Source organism: Plectropomus leopardus, chromosome 9 (assembly GCF_026936395.1).
Source record: "Plectropomus leopardus strain MGB_pleo_1.0 chromosome 9, ASM2693639v1, whole genome shotgun sequence".
In the NCBI taxonomy this organism is placed as follows: Eukaryota; Metazoa; Chordata; class Actinopteri; order Perciformes; family Serranidae; genus Plectropomus; species Plectropomus leopardus.
Genome location: NC_142184.1, coordinates 14,305,403 through 14,320,308, shown reverse-complemented (window position 1 = coordinate 14,320,308; position 14,906 = coordinate 14,305,403). Strand labels below are relative to the sequence as shown.

Below are 14,906 nucleotides of genomic sequence, written 5' to 3'. Positions count from 1 at the left end.
CTACTATTAGATATGACGCATTTGCTAACTAACATTACTTTCACAGGCAAAGAGAAAACATCTACGTCTCCAACTTTGCTTTTGTAATTTAAATGTAAGCCTTTTCAAGACCTGCAGTTACCCCTAACCAATTTAAAAAGCTGAGAGGTGATGCATGAAACAGCCCCAGTCTCCCATATATACCTCCAGCGAAGAGACACAAAGAGAGAAAGTCAACCACTGCATAAAATGACTGATGCCATCTCCTGGCAGAATAACGTATGAAATATATTCTTCTCTTTGAGTTTCCCCCACATTATGAATAGGAGGCGAACAGCGTTTGACAGCAGTGCACTTAATGCCACAGAGCGAGGTCACAAAGCTACTATCATGAGCTTAGGGATAAAGAAATCTCCTCATGTGCAGAGCGCACTCCCTCAGGATCAGGCTGGCTGCAGCTTTATCACAAACACCATCATCACAGATTCCTGCCTCACAGCTGCCCTCACCAATTCATTCAGCATGTAATTGAAGTCTACTCAGCGCACTCCGTCGCTGTCTATACCATTTAAGTATCACAGCAAAACAGCAGAATTGCATGTATTAAAGCTGCTCAGGCATTGATGAGGAATTGTAGATGTCCTCCTTGAACAAATTTGGTATTAACCTCAGAGTGATGAATTTCCAACACCAATGTCACACCAAGGTCCCTTGTATAGTTGGCCATTATGATGATGTACTGTGGTGTGTCACGGGCAAAACACAAGAATGGATGAGACGTTAGCCACACTGACTGCGAGCTAGGGAAAATTTCATTGATCCCACGGGCTAATGGTGTTACTCTGCAAAATGCAAGAATTAATGTGTTATTTATAGTGACACCAGTGCTCGTCAACAACCTTGTCTAAACGCCTTCTAGTCTTTTGAGGCTCCTGTTTTTGCTGCTGTCTCTCTGCGCTCCCCTGCTCTGCTGCACCACAGTTCCTCTTGGGATGCTGAGATGAATGGACTTAGAGCTTTCATGTGCTGATCTGGGATTGTGCTATAGCATCCTGCGCTCACTCTCCTAATGGATTCCAACCATGTGGGACACGAGCTGAAATCTGACAGAGGGATGTGTGTGCTTAAAAAAAAACACACAAAAAAAACACAACACAGCTCTGAGGATTCTTCCAGGGTGTTTGTCAGTCCTGGAGAGAACAAAGCAGTTTCAGCTGATTCAATCTCCCATACATCATGGACACATAAACCATGTTCTCCAGTTCAGCAGGGCCCATCCCCCTCTCTCATCCCCTCCCACTATGACCTGGGGTTGGTGATGTGCTTAGCAGATTGGGTATTAAATCCCGCGTACTTGCCACACCCTCTAATGTCCCACATCTCATTATTTAGATAGAGTGACAGGATACAAGTACATTTTTCAATCGAGACAGAGGGGGGGTGGCTGCAGGGTGAGGTGATGTTATAAATATGGATGTTGCAAAAATACTTGATGGTAGAGGGGAGTGCAGGGAAGAGCAAAGATAAAGGGAGGCCGGTGAGGAGAACTGGAGATCCCCAGGGTCTGTTCAGAGCTTCTGTGTAAACAAGATGTGCAGTATTGAAAACTGTCACTCAGCTGCAGACTGTATTTCTCACAGTGTTTGCAATGACCACACAGCTAGAGCCATATATAAGCTATAGGCTGCACGTCACCTCAGACTGCTCCTTTTTAGGAATCCGTGTCATTTTCCAATCTAACAGTCCAATTACCTGAAGGTTTTACACTGCGGCAGCGATTGTGTGCTCATTGATCCCTTGCAGGGAGGTGTAGTAATGATGCTGTGACCAGTGTATTGATAGGCTGTCGGGCGTTAGTCACTGTGGGCCCTGACCAGTGGCATATGATTCAGAGCACATTGATTAATATGTCAGGCGATGAGGGCAGAGAGATTCTGCAAATTCCCCACCTAGCCCACTAATTTAGTTTTTCAACATTATACTGTTTTAACTAGGGATGCGACAAATGGCTATTTTTAGAGATGCGCAGATTTTGAAATTCCAATATTTATATAATTTATACAATATTGCTATGTATCTCCTTCTTTAGTGCCAGTGAAACCTATAAATCATCATTATAAAAAAATATGAACTGTTTTCAAATCATCCAGTCCTTCATTACACTATCTTTGAATGAGAAAACTTAAACTGTACATTCATTCAAGTTTCTCACCAAAAACTACATTTTACAAATTTACATTTGAGCACTTCATGAGCACACTATAATCTATAAGCTTGAACACATCATAATGTAACTCAGTGCAACCACTGTCAGGAATTAGCTCCGGCCACAGGCCGCATACATCTACTATAACTAAAAACTGGAATCAGAGAATTTAAACTTTAAAAAGAAAAAAAATCAATAATCAAATTAGTTAGCAATTAATGTAGGCTAAGTCTTTAACTAAATTAATCACTGTTGCAACTCAGTGATTTATTCCCCCTTTCTAATATTTTGCATGAGTGCTGATTGCTACATGTTTTATAAAGTTCAATTGGAGTGTTGATTTGGATAATTAACCTTCCTTTTCTTCTCTTTCTCCCTGTTTTCTTTTGGTCTTTTCCTTCCTATGAAATATAAATCAATATAACCAATCAACACAATCAATCAAATAATCACCTTGCACTATTTCTAACATACACATGCAAACATACAATGTACATGTAAACAAACAAACACAAAAGCTGGAAATGCTTGTGTGGCCATGCCCCACAAAATAGGCCGCATCATCGAGGGCAGTCCAGCGGACCGCTGTGGGAAGCTGAAAGTTGGGGACCGAATACTGGCTGTTAACGGCTGCTCCATCACCAACAAGTCACACTCGGACATCGTCAACCTGATCAAGGAAGCCGGGAACACGGTCTCACTCAGGATCATCCCGGGTGATGGTAAGGCTTTTGGCTTCCAGCCTCACATGGCTCTTTCATAATGCAGCATGATGTGACTTATTCATGGATGTGGTGGGAAGGAAAGGGCACCGCTGCTTTTCACAGGCAAGAGCACTTTTCATCAGGGTGTGAACCCTGGTATGTCAGAGAGTGAGTCACTGAGTAGGAGTAAGGTGAAGTTGCCCCCAGAAACTACTGTAGCACTTCCAGAAGTCTTTTCTCTTTCTGATTTTTGTTTATTTTCTTCGCCGGATATCTCACCAATTGCAATATCTTGCCAGTTTGAAAGGATTAAAAAACGCTGCTCACATTTAATCAAGTGCTTCCTGTTGGTGTTAATCTCAGCTTAGTTAAGGGAAGGAAATGCAGCTGCATAATACTGCAGTACAAGCAGTTTGTATCGCAAAGGTCCACATTTTGGGTGAATTACTGTATGTCAAGTGCTGTAACAAGGGAGCTTGTTACTGGCTGAGCCACTGATCAGCCAATGAAAACACTTGAGCAGCGTTGCACTGTAATACTCTCCATTAGAGACAGAAAATGAAGCTCAATTAAGACCAGAGGAGAGAGAGGCGGGAACAAACTCCTCCACATGTTCAACATGCACAATGCAAAACTTTCCAGTAGAAAACATGGCATGGTCCTGCAATATGGGAATGATGGCATTTATCGGTCCACCTTATTCTCATTTCATGCAAGATGTGTGTGGCTACAGCATGCTGTTTACCTCAAAAACACAGAGAGGTGGCTGTGAGGAGGTCGTATTTCTTGGAGTAATGAGGACAGAGTGAGTAAAGGAGCCTGAGATGAATGAGTCAGCCTGATGTTCTTGCTAAACACAGACAGAGCTGTACTCCTGCCAGTGTCAGTGGAAACTAATGTGTGCTGCAGTGTTCTAGTGGGTGATAAGATAGAGTTGAAGAAAGGCAAGAAAAGACAGTTGTCCTTGTTTTTGTTTTATCTCTTGTGAAAAAGCGAATGAAACAATGATGCAAGTCATGAGGTTTTTTTTTCTCTTTACTGCTGGTTTTTCTTCCATTCAGTCGGGCCAGTGTTGTCCATGAGCAAATGGCAAATGACAACATCACAGGCAGTTAGCATCAGGTTGAATAGAGCAGCCTGTGGGCGGTTCAGTGGACTCTTCTGGACAGTAACATTTTGTTCTCCAGAGTGTTTTTTGAAAACGTAGCTGTGGGCAAATGCATTTAACAAAAAGCAGTCACTTCATTTTAACTGAGTTATTTCTTTTTTTTAATTCGATTTGTCTGTTTTTCCGCAGAGTCTTCCAATGCTTCTCTGCTGACTAATGCTGAGAAGATAGCTACCATCACCACCACACACACACCTCAACAGACCACAGAGTCCCGGTAGGTGTTGATGCATTCATTTTTTAAATATGCATTGATGCAAATGTCTTTCAATTTATTCTATAATGCAGCACCATGCGTATTCATATGGGTTTCTCTTTTTCAAAGGAATAACTCAAAGTCGAAAGGAGCTCCTCCTCCTCCACCGATACAAAGTCAGACAACACAGGTAAGAGCAGATGTTATCACGCCATCAATAAATCAGTTACCACCTATCAGTCATGTACCATAACACATTTTCCTTATATACAACAGAACTGCGTCCATGGGGGGGGGGGGCAAATGTTGCATGTCAGAATATTGAGCGAGGTGTGACAGTTTTGACATAAAGGCAACGTAGTGAGCTGTGAGCATTCTGCATCAAACTGGGTATAAAAGGAGCTCTATAGGACATTTAAAGTGTATTTTTGTGTCAGAGACACATGGTTCTCAACATGGAGGGGGCTAGCAGCTAGTGGTGCTAACACAAACAGCGCTAACAACAGCAATAATGCTAACAGAGCTAACATTGTTAATCAAGGAGGGCACTTCTTCTGCACCAACACCATCCTATTATCAGCGTTAACCGCCATGTAAGCACAGTGCAGAGCAGTGGCGTTTAGCTAGACAGTGGGACACACACACAGGGACTCACACATACTTACATGCACGTGCAGTCGGATCATGTAACACAACAACAACAGAAGCTCAGATTACAACACACAGAGGGAGCGTGGTTTTCCCTGACGTCTGTGCTCCACTTTATCTTTATAAAGCAAATAGTTGCTTGCTGCTGTAATTATGCTCTGAATGTCGTATAGATCTCCTTTAAAGTTCAAGATTGAGTTTTCATATACAGTGCCTGCAGCGTCCTACTTTTTCTTGACATTTTCAACGCAATTCTAATTTCATTCATGTCTAAGTCTGGGTGTCGTATCCTAAAATAGTACCTCTATTTTTCTATCACATATGGAGAGATGGATATACCCCACAAAAACTACCATATATTTTACTTTAATATGAAATTCTCCTCACTTGAAACTGTAAAGTTCTACATTATCAAATTAAACGTGGGAGTAGTCTGATTAGGAATAAAGCTGATTTTGGGAGAGCCCATACATCCATTGGGAGGGAACTTTTGATGAGTAAGGTAAGTTTTGGGTCCAGCCCTTGCGATGCCCTTGCTTAGTGATCTGTACTCTGCGCACAGGCTCATGTGGCATTAATTATTCATGCATTCCAGGGTATTGTACTGCCATTGACATTTTGTGAGTTTTTGTGGGACATGGCTTGATTAGTCCTGAAGTTTGGACTCACCTTTTGACTCCCCTGTGCACCATGGATTACTTACTCGTCTTCTCTAGTCTCCTTGTGACTCTCTCTTTATCTCTGATTTTCTGTCTCATAGGATGCTGAGTTTTACTCTGTGGACCTCGAGCGGGACAGTAAAGGTTTTGGCTTTAGCCTGAGAGGAGGACGGGAGTACAACATGGACCTGTATGTGTTAAGACTAGCAGAAGACGGAGCTGCAGTCAGAAATGGCAAGATGAGGGTACGTAACCATTAAATGTCTATATAAGGATGCACCAATTAAAATTCTGGGCCTATAACGATGTCAATTAAGAACACTGATGTTTTCGTATGTTGTTGTTTAGTCCTCCTTTTGTGGCAGGGAAACAAAGTAATCTCCATTATAAATAAACAAGTATTTTAAATTGATTATGTTCTTCATTGCACTACCTATGAATTAGTGAAAATTCTAACATACACATTTATTTTAAAAAACTTTAAAATAACCTCCTTTCACATGAAAAACATGTTTTAAAACAACTGCTTCAATAGCTTTAACTTCATTTAATATACCATAGTTCCCTCTGTAATATCCATTGCTGTGAAAGGATGAACAGATTTCTCCTTCAAACAACTTTATCAAGTTTCTTACCAGAAACTACATTTTACAAGTTAACAGTTGAACTAATCATAAGAACATTATCACTTATCTTCGCTCAATACTCATTTTGACTGAATAAAGCTTGAATGCATCATAATGTAACTCAATGCACACGTTTCCTGACGGGATGCCGTTAGTTTCAAGCCCTGCTTTAAAGCCTGAACAAAATTTATGTGACACAATAGAAAAACTTGGTACTGTCATCAGTGAATGCAGGAAGGCTTATACTGATGTGCGGCCAATAAATCGGTGCGTACTTGTTTCTATGCATCATGACAACATAAATTTCCTCTTTGCACATTATTGATGAAACACTACCATGAACTGGGTGTGACAATAATGTGTTCTCTCCATTTTAGGTGGGAGATGAGATTCTGGAGATTAATGGTGAGAGCACAAAGAACATGAAGCATTCACGTGCCATTGAACTGATCAAGAACGGTGGTCGGAGGGCACGGCTCGTTCTCAAACGGGGAGATGGATCTGTACCTGAATATGGTAGGTTAACATGTTGCAATGTTTTTCAATGTTTTTCTCCCCTTCCTGTAAATAACACTGCTTATCCCAGCATTAAAATCTTATTATTGCTCCTGTTGTACACACCACGGACTGGAATAAAGCCTCTTATCTGCTTAGTGCACTACAGGGACATATACTTTTTTTAAAAATTGATTTTCACAACTCCTTTTACTGTAAATGATAAATATTTTACAGAATGTCATCTTCTGATCCATGAATTTAAAGCAACCTGTCATACTTTCAGTGCAAGATTGAGCTTTCAGATATTATTGATCAGTGGAGTAATGGTTGCTACAAAAGCTTGTTCAGTGATTCATACTGTATAGGATCTCTACCACAGATGTTTTACAGCTTAAGTAATATTCCCTCCCAAAAGCTGTATGCTCTGCTGATGGATTATTCCTTTCACAGTTTGAGTCATATTGTTGTATATCTCTGCATTATTTTCTGGGGTTTAATTTTCGGACTCTTTTCCCCTCTCAGACAGACTTGTGATCATGTAGAAAGTGTGACATTTTTTTGCCTCTCACAACAAAGCCCTTCTTCTCTCTATAAATATGCACTGTAAAACAGCCTCTTGTCTGTTTTATTTGTTTTCTCCTCTCTATTCCGACTTCTTTCTCTCTGATTGTCTCTTGTTGCGGGCTCTTCCTCCTCTCTCCAGCGATGATGGCTCCTCATCTCGCTGTTGGTACAATGAGGAATGACAAGATGGGAGAGCCCTGTTTCTACCTAATGGGCCAAAATCAGACCACGGTTTGTAGCCAAAAGTCTGTCCCAATCCACGCTCCCTGTCATCTTTTTCCTTTCAATTTTATCCACCCCTCCTGTCAGCTCATCCCTACCTGAATCCCTCGTTGTGTGTGTTTGCGCGCGGATGTGTTTACATCGTGTGCATGCTTAATTGTCCTGGCATGCCTGGATTAAACTTAATGTAACTTCTGTGAATCCGTACTAGGGCTGCACGATTAACCGTTAAAAGATCACCATCTTGATTCAGGCATGAATGCAATCTTATTTCTGAAGGACAACCATTCCGAAATATCTGCTTTGGAGAGTCGCTTATCTAGAATGAGTGCTAATGATATGTCCCTGCTGCAGCACACACAAATGTACTTCAAGGCTGACAGACTCTTGCTGAGCTTACCAATCAAAAAATCTAATTAGCCACAAAGCTATCTGTCAGGTCAGGCTGGGTCACCACAAAGAGTGCCTAATCTTTGGTCGCGATTACGTGGGAGGCAGATACAAGCCTAGCCTGGGGCTATTCTATTGTGCACTGAGCGATATCATAACTGAAAATGTATGTTAGTGCACCCTGAGATATTTAGGGTTTTCCCAGTCATTACGTGGCTTAGGTGCAACATCTACGCTGTATGAATGTAAAAAAAAAAAAAAAAAAAAATGCAGAAAGCATCTCAGTGAGCTGACACATGAGAAGCAGCTGTTGGCTATCGAGCAAGCTACCCATAGTTCTCCACAGTAAACCAGTCACTGTAAGCACTGGTAAACTGATGTAAATCTCACAAAGTGTAAAGTAAATTAGTTGGCTAGAAAGCACACTAGCCCTTTAAAAAGCAGTATATCACCAATGGGAGTAAATCACTAATACACAATGATAAGCACCGATAAAACAATGTTCACCACGCTAATTGAGTGCCAAAGTACAAGGACTGACACTTAAGTGCAATGTCTGTATTATAATTTTCTATATAGTGAATCCATATATTACTTAGAGTTAGGGATATATTTTTCCCAAGTATTAATTGTAACATAGAACATGACTTGCATGAGTGCTTCTCACTCTGCATGTGGGATCTGCCTTGATTCACATCATCCTAAATTAGAAAAATGTTTTGCATAAATGGACCAAGCCTCATATGCATGGTCTTGTTCTGGTTTCAGTTGCGATACAAAATCTTGGTTAAATAGCCCATTTCCATTAAATCTGCACTTGTAGCTAGCAGGCAGGAGGTCCTCTGCTCTTGGCATCCCAGGCGGAACAAAACATAAATGTAGGTTTCACTATTGTGATCTGTGTGACATTAATGCAAGAGATATTCAGTTAATTTATTTAAACAAATATATGAAAAAAAGCTATTTTAAATTTTGCAATGCAACATCAGAAAAAAAGGCTCATAACAGACTCCCACGTCTTAACATTTTTTAGACTTTTGAGAGACTGATTTAAGGCATTTAAATACCGATTAGGGCCTTATTTTTATATTAATGAATGCCTTTTAAGATTTTTTGCGGATCCACAGGAACCATGATCTGCAGTACGTTGCACACCACTGTCATCCACATGAGATTGCTGGCCCCAAGCAGTGGAAAATAAATCAATAACACACCAGCAATAGTTAGTAAAATATTAATTGAGCTATGTTTTGAACACACCTGAAGCAGCTGATGCAACTCACCAGCTCTTCCTAGCAGGATCAAGGCTTTTGCAACAAATGAAAGCAATTGTTTTTTTGTAGAGGAATGTTGATCTTGGCGATGTTGGTATTTTAACAAGTCCATATGCTTGTTTGTTTCTTTGTAGGACACTTTTACAAGCAAGAAATGCAAAAGTGCAAATAGCAATCATTTGTTTTTGTTACCGAATAAACAAATGTTTTCTCTGAGAATCATGATCTTAATTCTAACAAAAAAAATTAACTGTGATTCTCATTTGATCAAGAATCGTGCAGCCCTAATCTGTACACGTACAAACTTCCCTCCTCCGCCAGTCCCATGCCAGATATTTTTACTGGGACTAATTTAATGCCACCTCACATGATGCTGCCATAGCAACCTGTCTCTTATTTGGCAGACCTGCAGCCAAACACGCTATTGTTTTGTTTTGTTTTTTTTTTTTGCTTTTGGTATGTTCTTCCCAATGATGCACACTGAGTTATTCACCATTTTGTTTTGAATGATTTCCTAGGTGCCTGCTGTGTCATTGATAACCCCTGCCCTTCACGTGCTGATGTGTTGCACCTGCTGTTGTTGCTGACATCACCCCGTGTCTCAACTCGCAGCCCTATAGAGAAAACATATTGAAGTGATTCATCACTTCAATGCATTTTATGTGTATAGATGTATAACAGAATGTTACATTAATTAAAATTAGCCTGATTGTTTCTAGGGATATATGCAGCCTATGAAAGAGCACATGTATGCATGATTTCCATAAATCTCTGCATTGACTTTCTGTTATGTCAATGCAAGAGCTCACATGAGCCAGCAAGGAAAGCCATGTCTGCTGAACACAATAAACGTCACATGTAATTGATGTAAAAGATTTCCTCAACCTCCTTCCTCTTATAAGAAATTTCTTGTGAACAAGCTTCTCTTCCTTTCTCCTCTCCTGCAGACGGCAGCAGTGACGGGCACACTCCCACACCCGGGGCACAAAACACTCCGGAAGTGAGAACGCTGCCACCTAACAGCCGATATCACACCTCATTGGAGTCCAGTTATCCACCAGACCTTCACAAACCATCACGCCAGGAGGAGGCTCCGCGTGGCCGAGACAGGGACAGGGCTGGGTCAGATCAGATGGACTACCAAGGCCGGCAATTTAACCCCCACCATCATCACACCTGGAATAACAATCACAGTCAAAGTACCCCCAGACAGCAGTCTCCAGATAACAGTAACAGCAGTAGCAGTGGCAACAAGAAGAGCCGAGGCCGCAAAGTCAAGAAGTCCGAGTCAGAGAGCGGCATCTCCAAACTCCTAAAGACTCTGAGGAAAGACAGCTCGGGGAAGAAGGCTGCAGCTGCCGAGAAACTGAGGGGGCGAGAGCTCTCAAGCAGCAGTTCTACTTTGGACGGGAGGTTTCGTCAGCAGCGTCGCGGCTCCCTTGACCGCTCACCAACCCGAAAGCGTGGTTCGTCTCCAGATCGTCGGCGGGCCAAGTCGATGGACCGCAGGGCAGAGCGAGCGCATCGGGACCGTACACCTGAGAGGGAGTACGACGACGGCGGGTTCCTCTCAGTCACCCCTGAACGCAAGTTCTACGAGCGGAGACTCCTCAAGGACTCACAGATGGCTGGGCGAGTCAGGGAGGCCACAACCCCCGAGCGCACTAACAACAACGGGGATTCCTTGTCTCTTTCCAGGGGCCGTACCTATAACAGAGCCACAAAGAACGGCAACCTCCTGAGAGACTCCTCCTCAGAGAGGAGGGAGGAGAGATTTCTGATTAACGGGACACCGGAGCGACGATACAGAGTGGAACGGGACTCTTCCCCTGACAGCAACTACAGCCGGGACGAGCTGAACTATGCAGCAGCACCCCGACTGAAGGATTACTACGGCATGATGAAGAACAACGCTGCACACAACAATGCTGCTTACAACAACACAGGCCATAACAATAACACCGTTGGCCACAGCCCAAACCAGCTCCCTGAGCCCAAGAGAAGGCTGTACAAAGAAAGCCCCAAAGACCTCAGCATCTAGAGCAGAGATCCCCCTCGCCACTCTCCTCTATCTGTAAAAACTATGTACCATACACTGGAATTGGACTTCTGAGGATACTAACTCTTGTGCTTTATTTGGTCAAATGGTTTATTGATTGATTTGATTGACTTAACTACTTGTGATCCCATCCAGAGATTCATAAAACAGCAGGAGTACAATCCTTCTATCAGTTCATACTGGTTGTTTTGTCATTGTTATAGTTATTTTGAACATATCAGAGGTTGTTGTACTATAGTAAAGGTATTGTATGTGCCTGCATATGAAATCAGTGATATTGCTTTTTGTAGGCATTGCTGAATCTAAATATTTGTTCCCTCAGAGATATGAAACATGCTTCCAGTTGTGGTATCTTCTAACTACTAAGCTTGTTTTCAACTTGTTTTTAGATGTCTTTTCCATTCCTGAATTGCTTTACTGAACAAACTATAGCACAAGACACTGATGGTTCACAAGAGCTGTGAAAGTCACAGACGTAAGGCAAAAATCTAAATTTAAGATCTGATAATAGAGTGATAATTACATAAATGACTTTTTTTGCATTTGCTCACTATTTATTTTTTAATTTGGCACATATCTTGAGCAAGGTTCGTTATATCCTCGAGGACCAAGGTAAAAGTACACACTGTACCTGGGAAAGCATGCTGTACCCTTACTTGTGTTGCATCCTTGAAATGTGTGGCAGCTCACACTCCTTTGCCTAATACACCCACACACCACTGATATTAAGGAGAGAGATCTGATGAGAAAATTGGAAATGGTGTTATTAGTTTCTCCCTTGGAGAAGGATTATAAAAATAACTTGAATGCTCACTTTGTTCCTCTGTGTGTACTGATGTAGCAGTGAAGGAACCTGACTCACTTTTAACTACAGGCGAAACTGCTCTGGTAGACTCTGTTGCAGGAAAATTAGTTATCGAAATTTGTTGCTGATTAAATATTCAATTTAATACTTTAAATGAGTCTGCATAATGCCACAATACCAGCTTGAAGCTGCCATAAAATATTATTTTTCAGATATGCCAAAAAAAAAACAAACAGATGTGTAAATTATCCCTGTGCAAGATGCATGTGTAATTTAAGTGTAGTTTAACCACTTTATCTGATAGGACTGAGCGAGAATTATTGATAAGGAACATGCACTGTAGTCCCGCAGTAACAATAAGCCCTGTCCTCATGTTGACGATAACCACATTGCGCACCGACCACCTCCTGGGTCCTGACACAAAGAGCTGATGTGGTTTCTTGTGTTGGTAATATACGTAGAGTCCCGGTACAGGAGACGACCAATCTGCCATGCTGAGCCATGCTGTCACGCCACTGGAGTCTGACTGCTGCTTTATAATGTGTTTTGTGTGTATTCTCTGTTTTATGTTTCATTAAAGAACTAAAATATATTGGATAAACCACAACAAATGCATTGTTTGATCACTGTTGTCGCCATGGTACTGTATTAACAAAAAAAAAGAAGAAAAAAAACACATTTAAGAAGTTAACCTGTTGGCCATCACCTGTAAAGATCTTTTCCAATGTATCTATTAGGAACCTGTCAAGGAATAAAATGTTGCCTTTTTCTTGTACAAAAGAGAAATTTATGAAAAACCTCAGCAGTGAGGAATGTGATATTGTGTTTATATCTCTGAAATGGACCTGATGATTTATGGGAAATATGTTGATTTACTCTGGATCAGGTATGTAAAGACATTTTAAAATGAAAGACTGTATTTGGTCAATCAGAAAATGTTTGATGGTTTGAATCTCTCTCGATGGTTAGCCTGCCTTTGTATTATAAAGCACTTGTATGCAGTCTGTGTTCTTCAAGCATTATTTCTTGCAATGTGCTCCGGACATAATGCTGTCTCTGTGTTGATAAAAGCAGTACATGTATATGGGCCAATCTTTTTTTATAAAACTATGCATATATAAATACTACATTGTTCATAGCTTTATTTGACCCATGAAGCTATACATAACATTAGTCTAAGTACAAGTAGATGTGGACTTATCCAGCTTCTTTCCTTGAGATGGATTACAATGTATATGTAGCTATCAAAAGAAGTCTGTGAATGCTATTTTTATTATCAAATAAAGTTTTCCATACAAATTCAAAAGGATTTTCATATTTCTGCACAGCCGTTTTTCAGTAATGTCTCTGGAGAGGCTTTTAAGTTTGTACGCTTGTTTTGATCTCTGGTGTGTCAGTCGTGGTCACACTACATTTGAATATGCAGCTTTGAAGGCTTTGTTTTACTGAAGATCGACACTGGAGGAAAATGTACGATACATTCAAAAGTCACCTTCTAACAGCTTACACACCTATAAAATCAACAACTAAAGTTATCATGTCAAAAGCACAATGCTAAAAATAAGAAGTACAGCTTGTTAGCTGCATTCCTTGAAAGGCATATCATCGTACAATAGTTGTACCACACATTAACGGTGCATTGCACAGAATGGAGTGACAAGCAATATTATTTCTCTCTATACTGGGGCTGGTTATCATTAAACCGTGACAATACCAGTACCAATGCCAGTATCCCAAAGTAATACCAATACCATCGCTTTATTCAATACACATAATTTGAATGGAGTGGCGTTTAGCATAGCAATACTTTTGACTATTATGGTGGTATCTCAGCACCCTGAACTGCCAACTTGGTTCACTACATCCTGCTCGACTTCACCAAACCACAGAACGTATGGGTTGCAGCTGCTGCTGCTGCAGGACCTCTGTGGCGAGGACAATTGTCCACCTGTCAAAGCCCCCAGGAAAGCAAGCCAACCTTGACTGCAATATTTCAGCATTACGAAACAGATATCTGTAAAACTGTTAACAAGACATTTTGAACTGCTAACAAGGTCAACTACGACTCTTTCTATTATGAAATTTTGATCCACGGAGGTCTTATATTTGTGAAACTTTCCTTCAGCAAAAATAAGCATTTTAAACACTTGTAAAGTCATCACAATGAGACTATGATCCGAGCCAGAAATGGTGGGCAGCAGAAAAACTAAGGCATGTATTCAGTGGGCGGCATACCGCTCATGTAAATCAAAAGCTTGAAACTTTGTTGCAGCATGCTCTAAAAAAAGAAGCCACTTCAAAGAACTGACCAGGTGCCATCTTATTATCTGATATCTAGGTATTATTATAACTCCATGGCCTGGTCACATCACATGGCTAATGTTAATGGTTATTAAGTGGTTAAATGAAAAAGCTGAGGAGTTTCAGTGTCGGTGTGAGTTTGTTGGGACTGTGTGAGCTTGTGTTAACCAAGAAGACTCGCCAGGAGGAGAGGAGCTCCAGAGACGGCACAAACAGAAAATTTTCTGATCTGGCAGGCAGTTGGTACATACTAAGATCACACCCCTGACATATTTTTTGACAGGAAACGTTTCAATACTACTTGGTACTGGGTTGTATCAGTCAATACTATAAAGATACCCTACATACACGCCAAAATAAGCATGTTTGTTACTGTTAGAAAAACGTTGCCAATGCTGCAATAATACTGACTTTAGCACAGATATTCATCATCTGAAATGGTATAATAAAATGACTCTAGGGTAATAATTGTTTAGGAGACAGATTTGTTTTTTACTGGATTCTTCTGAAGTTTTGATTATAACCAGTATTGATTCACAAAAAGTTTAAATGTTATCTTATCAGTGTGACAAATTTTCAAAAGGTTGCCATCTATCCAACGTTCTCC

At 40.9% G+C, this 14,906-nt stretch overlaps 1 protein-coding gene and 1 long non-coding RNA gene across 14 annotated transcripts in view; one reads left to right on the top strand and one right to left on the bottom strand.

The window, feature by feature from the left end:
- Positions 1-13,304, top strand: part of LOC121947397 (membrane-associated guanylate kinase, WW and PDZ domain-containing protein 1-like) — a 118,634-nt gene extending 105,330 nt beyond the window's left edge. For 10 of the 12 annotated variants that reach the window (XM_042492430.2, XM_042492435.2, XM_042492437.2 and 7 more), the window contains 6 exons: positions 2,704-2,907; positions 4,187-4,274; positions 4,383-4,443; positions 5,662-5,805; positions 6,564-6,702; positions 10,082-13,304. In XM_042492430.2, the coding sequence (XP_042348364.1) occupies positions 2,704-2,907; positions 4,187-4,274; positions 4,383-4,443; positions 5,662-5,805; positions 6,564-6,702; positions 10,082-11,175 (1,730 nt within the window). In that variant the 3' untranslated portion in view covers positions 11,176-13,304. Of the gene's footprint in view, positions 1-2,703; positions 2,908-4,186; positions 4,275-4,382; positions 4,444-5,661; positions 5,806-6,563; positions 6,703-7,387; positions 7,480-10,081 lie in introns of all 12 variants that reach the window. The other 2 variants (XM_088082035.1, XM_042492434.2) reach the window with 2 other exon arrangements.
- LOC148188703 (uncharacterized) overlaps positions 1-14,906 on the bottom strand; it is a 64,205-nt gene that overhangs the window by 24,358 nt on the left and 24,941 nt on the right. The gene's annotated exons all lie outside the window — the stretch shown is intronic.